The sequence below is a fragment of the Lissotriton helveticus genome, chromosome 8 (assembly GCF_964261635.1).
Source record: "Lissotriton helveticus chromosome 8, aLisHel1.1, whole genome shotgun sequence".
NCBI classification, from domain to species: domain Eukaryota; kingdom Metazoa; phylum Chordata; class Amphibia; order Caudata; family Salamandridae; genus Lissotriton; species Lissotriton helveticus.
Window position 1 is genome coordinate 1,228,402,295 of NC_136069.1, and position 15,697 is coordinate 1,228,417,991.

At 41.6% G+C, this 15,697-nt stretch overlaps 1 protein-coding gene across 3 annotated transcripts in view; it reads right to left on the bottom strand.

Moving 5' to 3' along the window:
* Nucleotides 1-15,697, bottom strand: part of TSGA10 (testis specific 10) — a 529,263-nt gene that overhangs the window by 121,445 nt on the left and 392,121 nt on the right. For all 3 annotated transcript variants that reach the window (XM_078658208.1, XM_078658209.1, XM_078658207.1), the window contains exons 16-17: nt 8,248-8,457; nt 6,302-6,504 (exon numbers count right to left, since the gene is read on the bottom strand). In XM_078658208.1, the coding sequence (XP_078514334.1) occupies nt 6,302-6,504; nt 8,248-8,457 (413 nt within the window). The remainder of the gene's footprint in view (nt 1-6,301; nt 6,505-8,247; nt 8,458-15,697) is intronic.

A 15,697-nucleotide genomic window follows, 5' to 3' on the forward strand; every position in this document is an offset into this window, starting at 1 on the left:
ATAAATATTGTCTCACAACACATGCAAATTAATTGGATTTGGGTCTTACAAAACCACAGGAGCTACATGGACATACAAATGGCATTACACCAAACGGCATATATCTAATTGCATGTCTGTGTGAGCTTAGTTATGTAGGAATGACCCCATGACCAGTAAAAGTGCACATGAATGAACACAGAACGACCCTCCAATACAAATGCACTACCATCAAACTTAATTCTTATTTTCTAGAGACTCAGCACACACCCATCAGCATGATCTGGACAGTGCTAGAGATGATATATTGTAGCTAGAATGTTAAACTCAACTTTTTCCAAAACGAACAACATTGGGTCTTTAGGTTGCACACCTTGACCATAGGTCTAAATGATGAAATGGTGCCAGTTCAAACGACAAAATGCCTTTATACACACAGAAAACAGTTAAGATATATTTTACCTAGCACACAGCATAGGAAACACATAATGGCACCACTTGAAGCAATAAGAGAACTGTACATACAGAGAAGAAATAACATATCGGCACATACAGAGCAGAACATAGGAAGGACATACTGTAGTCACACACCCAGAAACCACAGAGTAAATGCTTGCCCCATTATGTTCGAATAATGTAGGTAGGGGAACCTCAGTACACAATAAATGTCGTTCACACAATGTTATGTTATATGTTATGTTATATGGGACTTTTATAGCGCAACGGCTACTCCAAAGGAGTGTCCCGGCGCTTTGTGCTCCAGACCTTGAAAGAGACTGGAAAACATAACAGTAAAAACAGAAACCTAATAGAGGGAGGCACACTAACCAGAAAACAGCCAAGTCTTTAGACCCTTCCTAAAGGCAAGCAAATTAGATGTAGCCCGCAGAGACAGTGGTAGGGAGTTCCATAGCTGAGGGGCAAGGAATCTGAAGGACCGACCGCCCAGCCGGGCCCTCTTGATACGTGGCACCACCACCAAAGCCAATGATTCCGATCTTAAGGATCGTGCAGGCCGGTAAAAATCCAGCCTCTTCTGAAGGTATTTTGCACCATTGGCATGCAGGGCTTTATGGGCTAAGGTCATAGCCTTAAACATTATCCTCTTCCGTATAGGAAGCCAATGGAGGGATAGAAGTAGATTTGAGGCACTAGTACGGCGATGCAGGCCAAAAATCGCTCGTGCTGCAGCGTTCTGAGTCACCTGCAAGCGCTGTAAGAGATATTCTGGCAGACCCAGATACAGCACATTTGCATAATCCAATCTGGATCCTATAAGTGCCTGAACGGTTATCCTCCGATGTTCCTCGGACAGTAGGGGAAAGAACTTTCGAAGCATCCTGAGGATCCCGAAACACGTTCCTGTAAGAGTAGCCACCTGGGATTTGAGCGAAAGCTCATTGTCAATTTTTACTCCCAGGTTCTTAGCCCATTTAGATGACTGAACTGGGGGGAACATGTCAGCGGGCCACCAACCATGCCAATCTGGTTCCGATGGGCATCCGAAGAAAAGTATCTCGGATTTCTCCGAGTTACACTTGAGGCTGTTTCGTTGAAGCCAATTAAAAACAGCCCCAAGGCACTCACGGATACTTTCCCCATTGAAGTCTTCACCCTTGTGACAGGTAAACAGAAGCTGGGTGTCGTCAGCATACGAGACGATCCGGGCCCCAAAGGACTCCGCCAGTGCCACCAGAGGGGTCATGAGGATGTTAAATAGAGTAGGGCTCAATACTGAGCCCTGAGGAACTCCGACTCCCAATGGCGGCATCTCGGCAGATCCAGATGGGACCCAGATCGTCTGTCGGCGGTTGGCTAGGAAGGAACAAAACCAGTTGAGCACCGTCCCCCCAAGACCGATGTCATGTAGCCTAGTGAGGAGATCCTCATGGGGGACGGTGTCAAACGCCGCCGACAGGTCTAACATGACTAACATCACCCTGCCTCCGGTGTCCAGCACCTCCTTCACAGTCTCAGAGACTTCCAGGAGCACCGTCTCGGTGCTTAGGTTCGATCGAAAGCCCGATTGGGATTCATGGAGCAGCTCGTTTGACTCCAGGAAGTTGGAGAGCACGCTGTGAACGTGTTTCTCCAAGATTTTGGTAAGTGCTGGAAGGAGCGAGATCGGCCTGTAATTAGATGGCACTTCTGGGTCCAGGTTGGGCTTCTTAATGAGCGGAATAACCATAGCCTGTTTCCAAGGAAGAGGCAGGGCTCCCTGACTCAGGGAGAGGTTAAGAATGGGATTGGCTAAGGGGTTGACAACATCTGCCATTCTTGCTAGAAATTTTGCTGGGCACGGGTCGCACGGTGAGCCCGATTTAAGGTTCCTCATCAAAGCAAGAGATGCGGACACCGTAAGGGGCGGGAAATCTAGCAGGACTGGGCCCACAGTCGGCAGAAGAACTGTCTCGCTCGGCAAAATCTGAGGATCAGCCGTTGGTCTAAGAGGAAAGGAGTCCTGTATTTGCCTAATTTTGGTGGTAAAAAAATTAGCAATAGTGTTGGCCCAGGTCTCCGCCTGGGCGTTCTGGGCTGAGGGTAAACTCGGGGTGGTAAATTCTCGGACAATTGAGAAAATCTCCTTACATGAGTTTGCCGCTTCCTCGATTCTTTTGGCCAAGTAGCATTTCTTGCCCTGAAGAATTAAATCATGATAGGATTTCATCCTAGACTTATAGATCTGTTTAGCCTCAGTATCATAATGGGCTCTCCATGCCCGTTCGGCGACTTTACATTGTCTACGGGATTGGGCCAATTCCTCCGTAAACCAAGGGGCCGAAATCCGTTGGGTGGCAGATCTAGGTGGCTGTAAGGGGGCAAGTTCATTTAATCTAGCTAGGAGCCAGGATTGCAGGCTCTCAAGGTCATTATCCAGATCACCCATAAAGAACGGAGGATGATCCACCAGAGCCTGGGCTAGCAGATCTGGTGTCACCCGATGGAACGCCCTATATCTACTGCCCTGTAGCCTTGTAGCAATAACCGTTGGTTTCACAGTGGCAGATATTTCGAAATGGACAAGGCAGTGATCAGACCATAATACCGGCAGAAGTGTAACCGCCGTAATAGGTGAAGTGGAGAAGACCTGGTCGAGCGTATGACCCTTATCATGCGTCGGGCCAAAAATATAGGGGGACAGGCCCAGAGTAGATGTAATATCCAACAGCTTAATACCATCTTGGTCTTGAGGATCATCCATATGGAAATTAAAATCTCCAGCCAATAGGCACTGCTCAGATCTTAGAGCAAGGACAGACAGAGCCTGCTGGAGATCATCAAAAAACGATCCCACAGGGCCCGGAGGTCTGTAGACGACAAGACCCTTCACCGCTTGCTGAGGTGATAAGGAAAGGGTAAAGGCGAGGGAGTCAGCCCCTGCAATTGTGTTTATGTGCGTGACCGTGCACGAAAAAGATTTTTTCACAACTAGGGCGACCCCTCCCCCTCTTCCCTTGTCTCTATCTTGTCGATGGATAATATAGTCAGATGGAATGGCTGCCACTATGTCCGGATAGGAGGACTCGTTGAGCCAAGTCTCCGTGAGCATCAGACAAGTAGGACTGGTCGTAGAAAGGAGATCAAAGATCTCCTGAGCGTGTCTATGCATCGACCTCGTATTAAGGAGTAGGCAGAGATGTTTGATGCTACTATCCTTAATAGGACAGGTGGAACGGAGGTTGCTGATAGGATGCCATTTACAAACAGGGCACCATGTGCACCAATGTTTGAAAAGATACGTCTATTTCACCATATCTTTGACCATAGTGTAATTAAAACAATATACATAGATGATATTGACTAATGTAGTAGAATCACAGACGTTCCAAAGTCAAACAAGAAGCTCACACTTCTAGGAATGATATCGGAGTACATAATTACAGGTAAGCTATTTACAAGAAGCAAATACAAACCACAATAGAATGAACATGCATGACAATTCTAATAATGAGAATCATAGACTATGGAGTAAACTTCCTACTTGGTTTAAAGATTTTTTTGTACAAAAAATGTTTTTTAATGACTGAGGAGGCAAATTTGAATTAGAGTTATAAGAGGGATGTCAGTAAATAGAAGTTAGAAAAAATGTGTTTTTGAAATTGAATTATAGTGGGAACACTGAATCTGTTGGCATCCCCGTTGTCTAGGCTGGTGCACAAATTGTGCGATTGGAGCAGGACACATTGTGTGAATGGATTTCGGCTGAAGGTAAGAACAGTGAGACCTCATGGATGGATCAATTGTTGCTATTATATGTGAAGCCATTTAAAACAATGTGGACACTAACTATTTATGCATGGGTTTGCTGGGTCAAGTGATGAGGGTACTGATGTGGGTGCTTGTAGAGCAAAGTCTTTTACTGAGACTATTCAGTCTAAAGCTTTTGTGATGGGAGGAAGGTTGGAGGACATCTTCAGGTCAGCTGATTTGTCTTCCACTTTTCAACTTTCGATTTAAACCTATTGTATATGTCTCAGTGAACTATTCCGAGGCTTCAAACGTGCAAATAAAGTGAACCTCTGCCCCGGACATAAAAGTGATGAGTTTCCAAATTTATAGCATAAAGACTGGGATTTGTTTGAATACGTGGAGTCTCAAATTATTCCTTTGAATGCTGCCAAATGAGCAGGATATAGTCTTGTTTTGCTTCTAGTTGCAAGTTTTTTCTAATGTTATTAAATACTTATTCTTGTTGTTTTGTGAGCATGTTTGTGGACACTGTGATAGAATTAAGATTCAATATTCAATTACTAAGGATCCACAGAAGATTATTCATGCAGCAGGATGACAAGGGCTACTTTTTCAACTATTGGAACATTTGTTTAAAGAGTTTAAATTTGTATTCGAATACTCTTGCCATTTATATTCCATTTTGCTGCTAAGAAAGTAGACATGAAATAGTAATGCACATAATCTGACCTTCTATGTCTTTATTAAAATCCAGATCTTTACACTGTTAGTTTAGAAAATAGCCATTTCCAACATCACTAAACACTCCACATCTGTCCACTCTCTTTTTCCTCTCTGCTTTATGCTCTCTCCTCTCCCTTTTTTTCCTCATTCTTTTCAATGGGTCCAATATATAAAATATATATATTTCCAACACATATAATGAAAGCGTTAGAAAGCAACTTTGTTGTTTGATGCTGAAGTTTAAGCCAGAAAATGATTTATCTATTTGCTCATGAAAGGATATAATGACTTTTGCTACAGATCATTGTAGGATGATAGTTGTGAAATTCATCTTTGCAAAATTTGCCTTAGGTGGTTTAAGGCTTTACCTGTATATTTGAACCAGGGACTTTGTTGGTTTGTACCTTCTAAGGATCAATGCCTTGGCATCACATACAACAAATGTGTCTGAGAAGGAGCTATAAGAGGACACAAATTAACCATTTAAGTGTAGGAAGTGGTATATAAACTTAGGTGCCAGTCAAAGCAGGTGGAAAAGATTACAGGTATAAAAGGAAAGATATCAAGGGACCAATCAGCTTGTAATTGCAGCTGCCACTAAGTGAAAGCAATTGTATATTTTCATTGTTCCTGTCCGATTAAATCTGAGATTAGAAAATCTTTGACAAACTTATTCATTATTCCCAATGATCAATATGGTGTTGAAACTATAAAAAATATTTCTTTCAAATAAATGAGTTTAATTATGTCCCAAATTATACTGCAGCATTTCCACATGGCTACTAGAAAGCTTTAAAAGAAATACTAGAGTAGCTACTAAAAACTGAAGGAAATGTGCATTTGTTGTAAACCAGTGTCTGTGGAAATGAAATGCACATATAAATAGCTCAGGCAAATTTACTTTGAAATCTTTTGTTGAGAAGCGTGAAAACACATTTATTGTGCATTGAGATTTTTTGTTTTAGTGCAAGCTGGCAATAAAAAAAGCCCACTAATTAATTCTGGCAGAAATGTGAGCATAATTGGAGTTTCACAAACTCTTTTTTGAAGTAGAGATGCAAAATGTTCTTTAAACATTAAGCACGATGTGTTTCAATCATAAATATTATGCACATCACAAAAATAAAAATAAAGCTATACACTAATAAAATGCAGCAGTTAGCGCAAACGATACGTTCAGTTTTAGAATTTAGTACCAAGGTACCCAATACAACATAAACAAAATACTCTGGTGTACACTACTGTTTCTATATCCACTGAAATCAGCAATTTCCATTCTGGTTCTACAGGGCACTTCAATCAAGTTTACATTTGCAATTGCTGATCTTAACATGAACATTTACTTAAAGACATTCAATGTATGCAGAGAGTGTTAATAAAGTTCAGTTTGGGCTTTTGCATTACTCACAGTTTGTTTTCCGATTGGGCCAGTTTTCCTTTAAGGTGCTCAATTTCAGAATCCAGTTCCTGGGTAATCACCTGTGCCTGGAATTCCTTCTCCTGGTTCGTAACTAGTAAGGACTCCAGGTTTTTCAAGGAGATTCGTTCACTTCCCAGCTGTTTCCTGATGAGCTCTATTTCAGAATGTGCAGAAACCAGTTCTTTCTGCAACTGCATGACATTAAGATAGAAACTCTATTTACTTCACCAAAACATCTACCAGAACTAAACAAATGTCAGGTAAGTAACAAAAACACATTAAGGCTTTTATTTAAAATATATCAGTTCATCATAGTACATTCTGTGGTCTAAGTAATTAATTCCTATTTAGTCATAATGGATCAGTGAGAGAGGTATTACATTTGGATGATAGAGCACATGTGTGGCCTAACCTGAGCTCAGGTTCAGTCAAGCATATGCACCTGTGGCTGCCTATGAGTTCCCTTTCTATGGTCGTACATGAGATACAAGATGGATGATCTGGAGCACAGTGGAAAGCAAAGGGCCTTATGACTGAAGAGGACAAAACATAACTTGCATGCACCCTTATGTCTCAGGCCCCTTAATTAGAAAAGCATAAGATTCCTACTTATAGAAATCCTTAGGGGTGAAGGACAATTGGAGCCCCAATTCGTTATATACTATTTACAGAAAATATGGGGCAGAAAATGCAGGTAGAGACAGAGGTCTGGAAGGTCCCAAAACAGCCTTAGCCCTAACCTAACTGAGGAGCACGCAGTCTAAAATGGAAGTAATGCATTGGTGCGAGTAAGTCATGAAAATACATGAGGTATGCTAATCCGCTACAGGTGCCTTGGAGGCAAAGCAGTGGGTAGAAAGGTTGCATTTGCATCTTTTCGACTGTATAAAATGTGGTGTGTCTCTCTTGGCAGAAAAAGGATGGAGTTCACTAAATGACTTCAATAATGGCAACAGTTTTATATAAACACCTATTTTGATTTGAATGTCTTTACTTTTTGCAATGTATTTGTAATCACTCGATACTTGTTTTTAGATAGCGTGAATACAGAAGAGAGAGGTGGGTTAGAACTATTTACATTGCAAAGACTGGTTGATGGGTAGCCACTCATCCATATGTTGTGGTGGAAAGTGTCGGAAGATCTCAGGCAATCCACGTAGAGGTCTGATTTCAGACCTCGCCATGGAACAGAGACAGTTGTACTGGGATTGTGAGATTGTGCTACGGTATTATTAAATAAGGTCAAAAAGAACAGTTAGTCCTTCTTGACCTTAGAGAATATTTCAACATTGTTTAACATTCTTTCACCTGGACAGTCCTTCTTCAACAACCAGTGCATCCAAATGCTTGGTTCCAAGCCTTCCTTTCCATTCCATTTCAGAGTTAAACTCCATCTTTGCCTGCTGGGCTAGCTAGCATGCTTGTCGTGACTGTGCCTTTCTCACTTCTAAAACTGCTTGACTTTGGCATACAATTTTATGGTGACAATATCTAGATAGTTGGTAAGATCAAAGAGGACAGTGATTATTTCCTTAATTCCAAAACTGTCTTGCCTCTATTAAAGAATGGGTCAATGTCTGTACCATTCAGCTCAAGGAGAATGAAACTGAGAGACTTGTGTTTGACTAAGAGTTCTGTTACTAGCAGCTGTGCAACTTCCTTACAGCAGACTGTGTGCCTGGATTACCACTAAACATTTATTAATAAAAACACCTAACTGTAGGTTTTTGTCCATCAGTTCCCTCTTTTATAGCTACAATCCAATATTACAAATCAAGGCATATGGTGTTTAACTACAGTTGGCTTCAGTTGTAGAATAGCATAAGATCATTTTACACTTGCACCCTCCTGCATGGGCTTAATTCAGCAGATAGAAAGATGCAGAGGGTCCTCATACATTTACTTCTCATGTTAAGTTCCACTCTTTGACATACCCTTTCCATATCCTGTGCTTTTGAGGTTAGTTGACGATTTACCACTTCTTTGCTGGAGTCCAGTTTTATGCAGAGCTCCCGCGTTGAATTTAATTCATTGAGGAGAGAGACTTTCTCAGACTTTAACTTTTGCAGCTCTTCTTCAACCTTTACAGTTGACTTGTTTAAGCAGGATACCTGAGCCTTGTAGGAGATTTCTGTTGAAAGATGCTAAAACAAGGAAAACAATTGTGAATACATAAAATTACTACTTGAATGGTGCACACTTGAGTTAAGATAAGCATTACTTCAAAAACAAAATGTATAAAACCAGCACTGTTCAGATAAAATCCAAATATTACTGCTATGTAATAGCACTGCGGCTCAGGGAAGTAAAAATAAGTTCAGTTTGACATGGATATTACACAGTCAATTAAGACCACCTGCCCATGCCACCTAACATAGACCCATTTACCAAAGCACTGCTAATTTGTATATGAAGACGCATAAAGAAAAATACAAGAACAATTACCAACATCAATAAAACATATGATTAAAACTGCCTTTTCCCAACATAGTCCAGACTCAAAATTATATGCAAACATATGAATTAAACTTCTGTCATCCAAGTCCGTAGCCCACACAGCAGCCTCTTGCCTTGAACATTCCACCTTCATATTTAGACAGGTAGATATGAAAACAAAATCTGTTGGATGATCGCTACTTATCTGCTGGAACAGAAGAGTGTCTACTTCTTTGTGCTGCCAGATATCTCAACTATCTTGGATAAACTGATCCAGGGTCACTAGTACTGTTTGGTCATCATCTGAAAAGTAGTGATACTTACAGGCTTGATTCATACCTTCTGGAAATCCAAATCGTGCTGTAAAAAGCCTATAGTAACTATGGGCTGAACACTACTAAAAGATTTGGATGAACGGAGCTTTGTGTTAAACAATAATAATTACATCCCATGAGCTCTAGAGATATCCTAATTCTCTCACCCTAAAGCTGATTAAGTTGATCGTCTAGATATATTTTATGATTCAATAAAAATAGAGATTTTCAATCTGTCAATTTCAATCCCATTGTCTTTAAACTGTGAGTCTGTGAACAATGCACTCAATTCTCCAAATACATTTGTGATTCAACAGCAAATACTGTTAGAACGATCCCTAATAACTCTCCACCAGCTGAAGAGCGAGACATTAATATAATGCCCCTGTGAAAACGAAATGATGCAATCAAGTGTACTGTAAATGCACGTGTTATATTCCGCAATGAAGCGAGATGCCTCATAGCGCTTACTGGTTAATCCTGCCTGAACTGTGGAGCCCAAGGTTTTGCTAACTTTCAATGAAGAAACAGCTGCTACCTTGTCTGATTCTGCTGTACCACCTGAAATTCACCTTAAAAGAAAGGATGACCAGGTTTATTATGTTATAATAATGACAATCCCTTACACGGCCACCTGAAAATGTTTTACCCTATTCCGGAGGCTTTACATTGTGTTCTGTCTTTATTAATAGAAGTTTATTAAAGCCAAAGACCACAGCTATAAAAGTAACAAAACAGTCTTATGGCAATCAAAAAAGTTACATCAATTTCGCCAATGAACTGGAACAACACGTGCTGATCAATAGTACTCCTAAGTCCTCTCTAGTAGGCAAACTTTTTTTAATGATAAGGAGGAAGCTAAAGGCCTTTAGAGCTGTGTGGACGGGTAAGCCATCCTCTCTGGAAAGAAAACATTTACAAAAGATCAGGAAGAGAATAAAGGTCTGATATAGAGTTGCACGGACAGGTACTCACGACGTGAAAGATATACCATACAGTTTATTGCAAGTGCATTATATCCTAATGCATTTGCATTTGCAGTAAGGCGGTGTGATATTCATCTCATTTGTGACATAGTACACATCTGCCAAACACAAAATAAGCCTCTAAATGTACATATGCATTAGGTCTCTAAAGTTCTTCTGAATAATGGAAATATTGCACTTCACACACCAGTAAGAGTAATCTACTTTTTCAAATTTAAATGCCACCATGAACCCCACAACTGTGTTTAGGGCTGCAGTTGATCCTACTGTTGACACCAAGTTAGAATTAAGCCATCAACTTACTGTAAAAAATGAGGATGAACACGATTTGGGAAAAAATGAAATTGAGATGAAACACCACAAAAGATCTAAGGTTCACTCTTGGCCAGCTTGCTTGGCCTTTTACTGAGAGCTGATGAAATCTTAAAAGACTAGCAGGTGCTACTGGACTAACAGATAAAGAGATTCTTTACCTGTCATATAAAAAATAAATAACCCATGCTTGCAAAGTAATGCAATAAATGATTATTTCAAGAAACTAGTTGTTGAACCTTCTGGCCTCTGACCTTAAGTATCCAAAACTGCTGATTTATCTGCTAATGCCTGCATGTCTGTTGCTAATGCTGGCAATTATCTGTACTGTAACTACAAGTACTCATCACCTTGAACATAATAAGTTCACTCATCATCAAGTTGCCTAAATCAAGAGATGTCGTCACTAAATTATGTTTATACTGTTTTCACTCCTTTGTTACCCTGGACTGAGACCAGTTTAATATTTGTAGCCAGAATATAAAAATATGCTTTTAGTTATACAACTAAGAAAAAAGAAAACAGTGATTTGGTTTTGGTTTCACCAGTTAAGTACTCACATGACAATATAGGGAGAAGATTAGAGTTCTGGGACAGGACTTTAACATTGGTAAATAATGTCTGTCAAAGAAAAGCCCAGTGCTGAGCAGCAAATTCCCTAAGAAAAGCAAAGCGAAGACTCTCAATATCATAACAATTAACTGTGCTAAATATAGCAAGGCAAATGGTCCTGCACTAGGAAGATGCTTTCCCAAAAAGATTGCATTCTCTTGCTACCTAGTGTTTATTAAGCTAACAGGTGACACCCACTGTAGAGAAGCACGCAACCCATCCGCCCATCCTGCTGCATTCCCTGTCAACTTCTCACAGAAACAGCCGTGTCCTGAGCCACTTGCCCACCAGATTGCATTCATTGCTCAGCCTTCGGCTCCGGAGTCCTACACCCATGTGATGTACACATGTTGGCCAGCACCTTGGAACCCAAACATTCTCTAAAGCACCAGGCCCACAAGTACCAAACCTTCTACCCTCGGGAGAACCATCCTCCCAACATTGCTCCTAATCTTGGCCTCTCCTCTCTGCTTGCCACAACTGGCCTAAAAATAGTCAGGAGAAAAAAGAAGGTACCAGCAGAGACCTACAGAAAAACAGCCATGATGGAGCTAAGCTCATTAGAAGAAAAAGCCCCAGCATCTACTTTGGGAGGGAAAGGTAGCAAGATTTTTGATGTTCTCCAGCAAGACTAGAAAATTTGAAAGCCCTAGTGCCCAAAGCGGGGTGTAGGCTGTGAGGGGAACCTACCAATGAAGAGGGAGGCAGGCATATAAAAGAAGTACATTAACTAATCACTTCTTCAGCCTTCTACAAGGAGCAATGGAGACCTATGAATGAAGACTGAATGCAAAGTCTGACCTGCAAAGCACTTACCTAATCTGCACACCTCTGTAACCAGAATGACTGGAATTGGATTATGACCTACAAGTGTGATGTAACTCTCTGAATAAGGCCTCTGGACTTTAATGTCCATATGGATACTATCAACGACCCTGAGGCTACTAGTTTAAAGGAGGCGCTGAATATCTTTAACTTGAATCCTTGTTTCCTGACTCCAACTCACGAAAAGGGCCATACTCTTGACCAGGTCTTTTCCACATGGGACTTAGATGTCTCTCCTCCCCAGCCTCTGGTGTGGTCTGACCACTTTCTTTTAGAGTTTAGAGTGCATCATGAGACCGCACCCTTTAATACTCAGAGTAAGCCTCGTATGGGCAGTTTTAGACTTTACCAACGCATTACACCCGAAGCGGTGATGGTGGCCCTCAGGTCCCATCCACTCGTTTTGAGTGGTAATGTGGAAGACGATGTTACAGTCCTGGACAATTGGCTACTGCATCGGGCAGCAGAGCTCACCCCGCTCTCTTCCCGCTCTGCCTTGACCTCTCGAGCCTCGGCTCCCTGGTTCACGCCTGTTCTTAAAGAAAGCAGGAGGACCTGCAAAAGACTCGAGAGAGTGTGGCGGAAAGATTTTGAGAGTCTTGAGAAGACTGCTTATAAACAAGCACTTAAAATGCACCACAAACTTATCCTCAAAGAGAAAAACATTTTTTTTTCATCTAGAATAGAAGTTGCTGGGAATACAAAAAAATAGATTTTTAAAATAGCAAAGGAATTTTCATCCCCGAATGCCGTAACTAGGTCTTTCTCCCCTTCATCTCTAAGGGTGGATCAGATTGCTCTATTTTTTGCTGATAAAATTAGAAAGATCCTTTTCCTACCTCCCTTGAGGCTAATATCCAGGATAACGTGCCCTCTCACCCTGACCCTCTGGAGAGCGTTCCTTGTATCTTCGAGTTTCCTCCTTTGACATTGGCTACTTCATTGGGCATTTTGAAGAGCCTAAAATCAGGGGCCCCTTCTGACCCTTGCCCTGCGTCTACTTTGGCATTAATAGCTCCCTCCATTAATTCTTATGTGAACTCTATTTTGAATACATCCCTGCAGCAGGGGCTGGTTCCTGACAAGTGGAAGGGAGCTCTTATCCTTCCCCTTCTCAAAAAATCAAATTTGGATCCAGAGCTTCCTGCTAATTGTAGGCCAATTTCCCTTCTGCCTTTTTTTTACAAAGTACTGGAAAAATATGTTCACTCAGTTGCTTCTGCCTTTTTGGAGATGAATAACATCCTGCATCAGAGCCAATCTGGTTTCCGCTCTAATTTTAGCACCGAAACAGCGCTTCTGGAAATGTCAGAATCCATTAAGGACGTTTTGGATAAAGGTGGCAAGGCTATGCTGATATTTTTAGATCTCTCAGCAGCCTTTGACACCGTCCCTCATAGTCGACTCCTGAAGGCACTCCAGGAGGCCGGCTTTAAAGCGACGGTTCTTAAATGGTTTGCTTCTTTTTTTTCTGCGCGCCAACAAACTGTGTGGGCTCCTCCTTTTTCCGCCCTAATTCCTCCTTTGGAGGTTGGCGTACCCCAGGGCTCGGTGCTTAGCCCAACTCTATTCAATTTGTACCTGTCCACATTGGCTAGTCTTGTTGAGTTGCATGGAGCGAAAATAGTGTTGTATGCTGATGACACCCAACTCCTTTTTACATGCGACAAAGTTTCGGAGTTTAAGGGGGAAGCTATTACGGCCTGCCTGTCGGCGGTGTTCTCCTGGCTCCAGTTGAATGAACTGAAATCTAATTCCGACAAGTCGGAGATCATGTTCTTTGGTTGCCCTTCTACCAACTTATGGCGGAACTGGTGGCCACAGGACATGCACCCTCCAGCTAATCCAGTATCGTCTGTAAAAAACCTTGGCATAAAAATCAATGACTCTCTGAGTATGAAGCTACTGGTCCAGACGGTGGCTGGCCAGTGCTTTGGGTTTCTGAAAATGATTAAACAGTTTCCTCTTTTGCTCTCGATCCCCTGCAGGAAAATTGTGGTCCAGGCCTTGATTGGATCCAGGCTGGACTACGTTAACATTCTTTATCTGGGGCTTCCAGAGTATTTACTCACCCGCCTCCAAGTAGTGCAAAACACGGCGGCCAGAGCTAATCTTTCTCTTGGACCCAGGACCCGAATGTCTGTTCATCTTAAGTCTCTCCACTGGCTTCCGGTTCGGAAGCGGATACAGTTCAAGGCCCTGGTGCTGGCTTTTAAGGCTTTACATGGGTACGGTGCCCCTTACCTGAGGAAGAGAGTGCAATTTTATCATCCTCTGTGCTCTCTTTGCTCTGCCGCATCGGCTTTAGCATGCACTCCGGTAGTGAAATACTCTTGTATTGGAGGCCGCTTTTTTCGGCTGAAAGCGGCTAAGCTATGGAATGATCTGCCACTTTCTGTGAGACTCCTCCACGATCTGCTTCCTTTCAGAAAAGCCCTGAAAACATGGCTGTTTCAGCAATAACGTAATACTTTGCCCACGATACACTTGGTTTTCTTCCTGTCCAGTTCAGTCATAGTCAACCAGCGCCGGGACACTCAGTAGAGTAGCTGTGCGCTTTATAAAAGCCCGGTTACCAGAACACCTTTTTTGTGGTTTGTCCCTCTGCCATCTCCCATACTATCTACATCTGCACTAGAACATTATATTCCCAATTAAAATGATGATCTCCCTCAAACAGATACCATTGGCTTCCCTAATTGGGCCAAAGTAGGAAAGTATTTGCGCACTACAGCTATAAATAATTTCTTAAGACAAGACTTCAGGAGCATGCACAATACCTTCCTGGAACATCGCAGGAATAAGTAAGCACCTAAAATGTAATAGGTTTATCGATTTTACAAGCAGCTACGTTGTTATTCTGTTTCAAGGGACCTGGAGGATTGACTGACCTAATTTATCTAACATACTTGTGTTTTCATTTCCTGCTACCAAAGGTTCTCGTGGTAGACCTAATCAAGGTTTAACAATTTGTTTTAAATGCTCTAACTTAAAGTCACTGAGGGCTGTTATTTGTTTATCAAACTATACAACTGTTGCTAGAATTCTCCTCTCTAATGATATTGAGTGTTATCACTGAGTTGTAATTAAAACACCTTTCACTTGGCTGGCCTGAATTCATCATACGCAAAATACAACTCATCCAAAATGCTGACGGGAAGGCTTCTTTTCCACCTTCACCCAGGAGATCACATGACTCCAGTTCTGCAATTGTTCCACTGGCTACCTATAGATAGAAGGGCAATGTTTATGTCTTTATTGTCCATGGAGACTACCAAGGAAAAGGATCGCTATATTGAAAGAATACATTAAATCAAAACAAAACACTGTGCTCCAGGCTTGCACCACTTATCATCATACCACCTTACCATAAGAAATTCATAATAGGCTCTGCTTTCTCATACGAGCCACCAAGCTCTTGAACTCACTACCAGCCAGCATTAAAAGCATCCAGGAATAAATATATTTCAGAAGACAGTAAAACACATGGCTATTTCCAAGATAGCTACACCACCCCACATTCCAGCTATACGGCCTAGAAAGACAGTTACACCATCAAGCTTAATTTTCAGTTTACAACCCACAGATTGGTAACAACCCAAATAACAAACGGCTTTCGATATGCAGATAAGCTAAGAAAGGCTGGCCTATGGTTCACTGGGGCATTATATAGTCGGGTAATTTCATTTATAACACTGATGGCCCATATTACTAAGACCATAATACCTAGTGGTCATTAGTGAATTGTTACTTACACCTCTCACATTCACATAAAAAAATCTGCTAAGAGCCTTGTCATCACCAGCATTGTACAGCCAAAATAAACAGGCATTACCAAATGAACAGACATGAAATAGATGAAGAGATCTGTCACACTGCTCAACAATTCAGAGAACTTT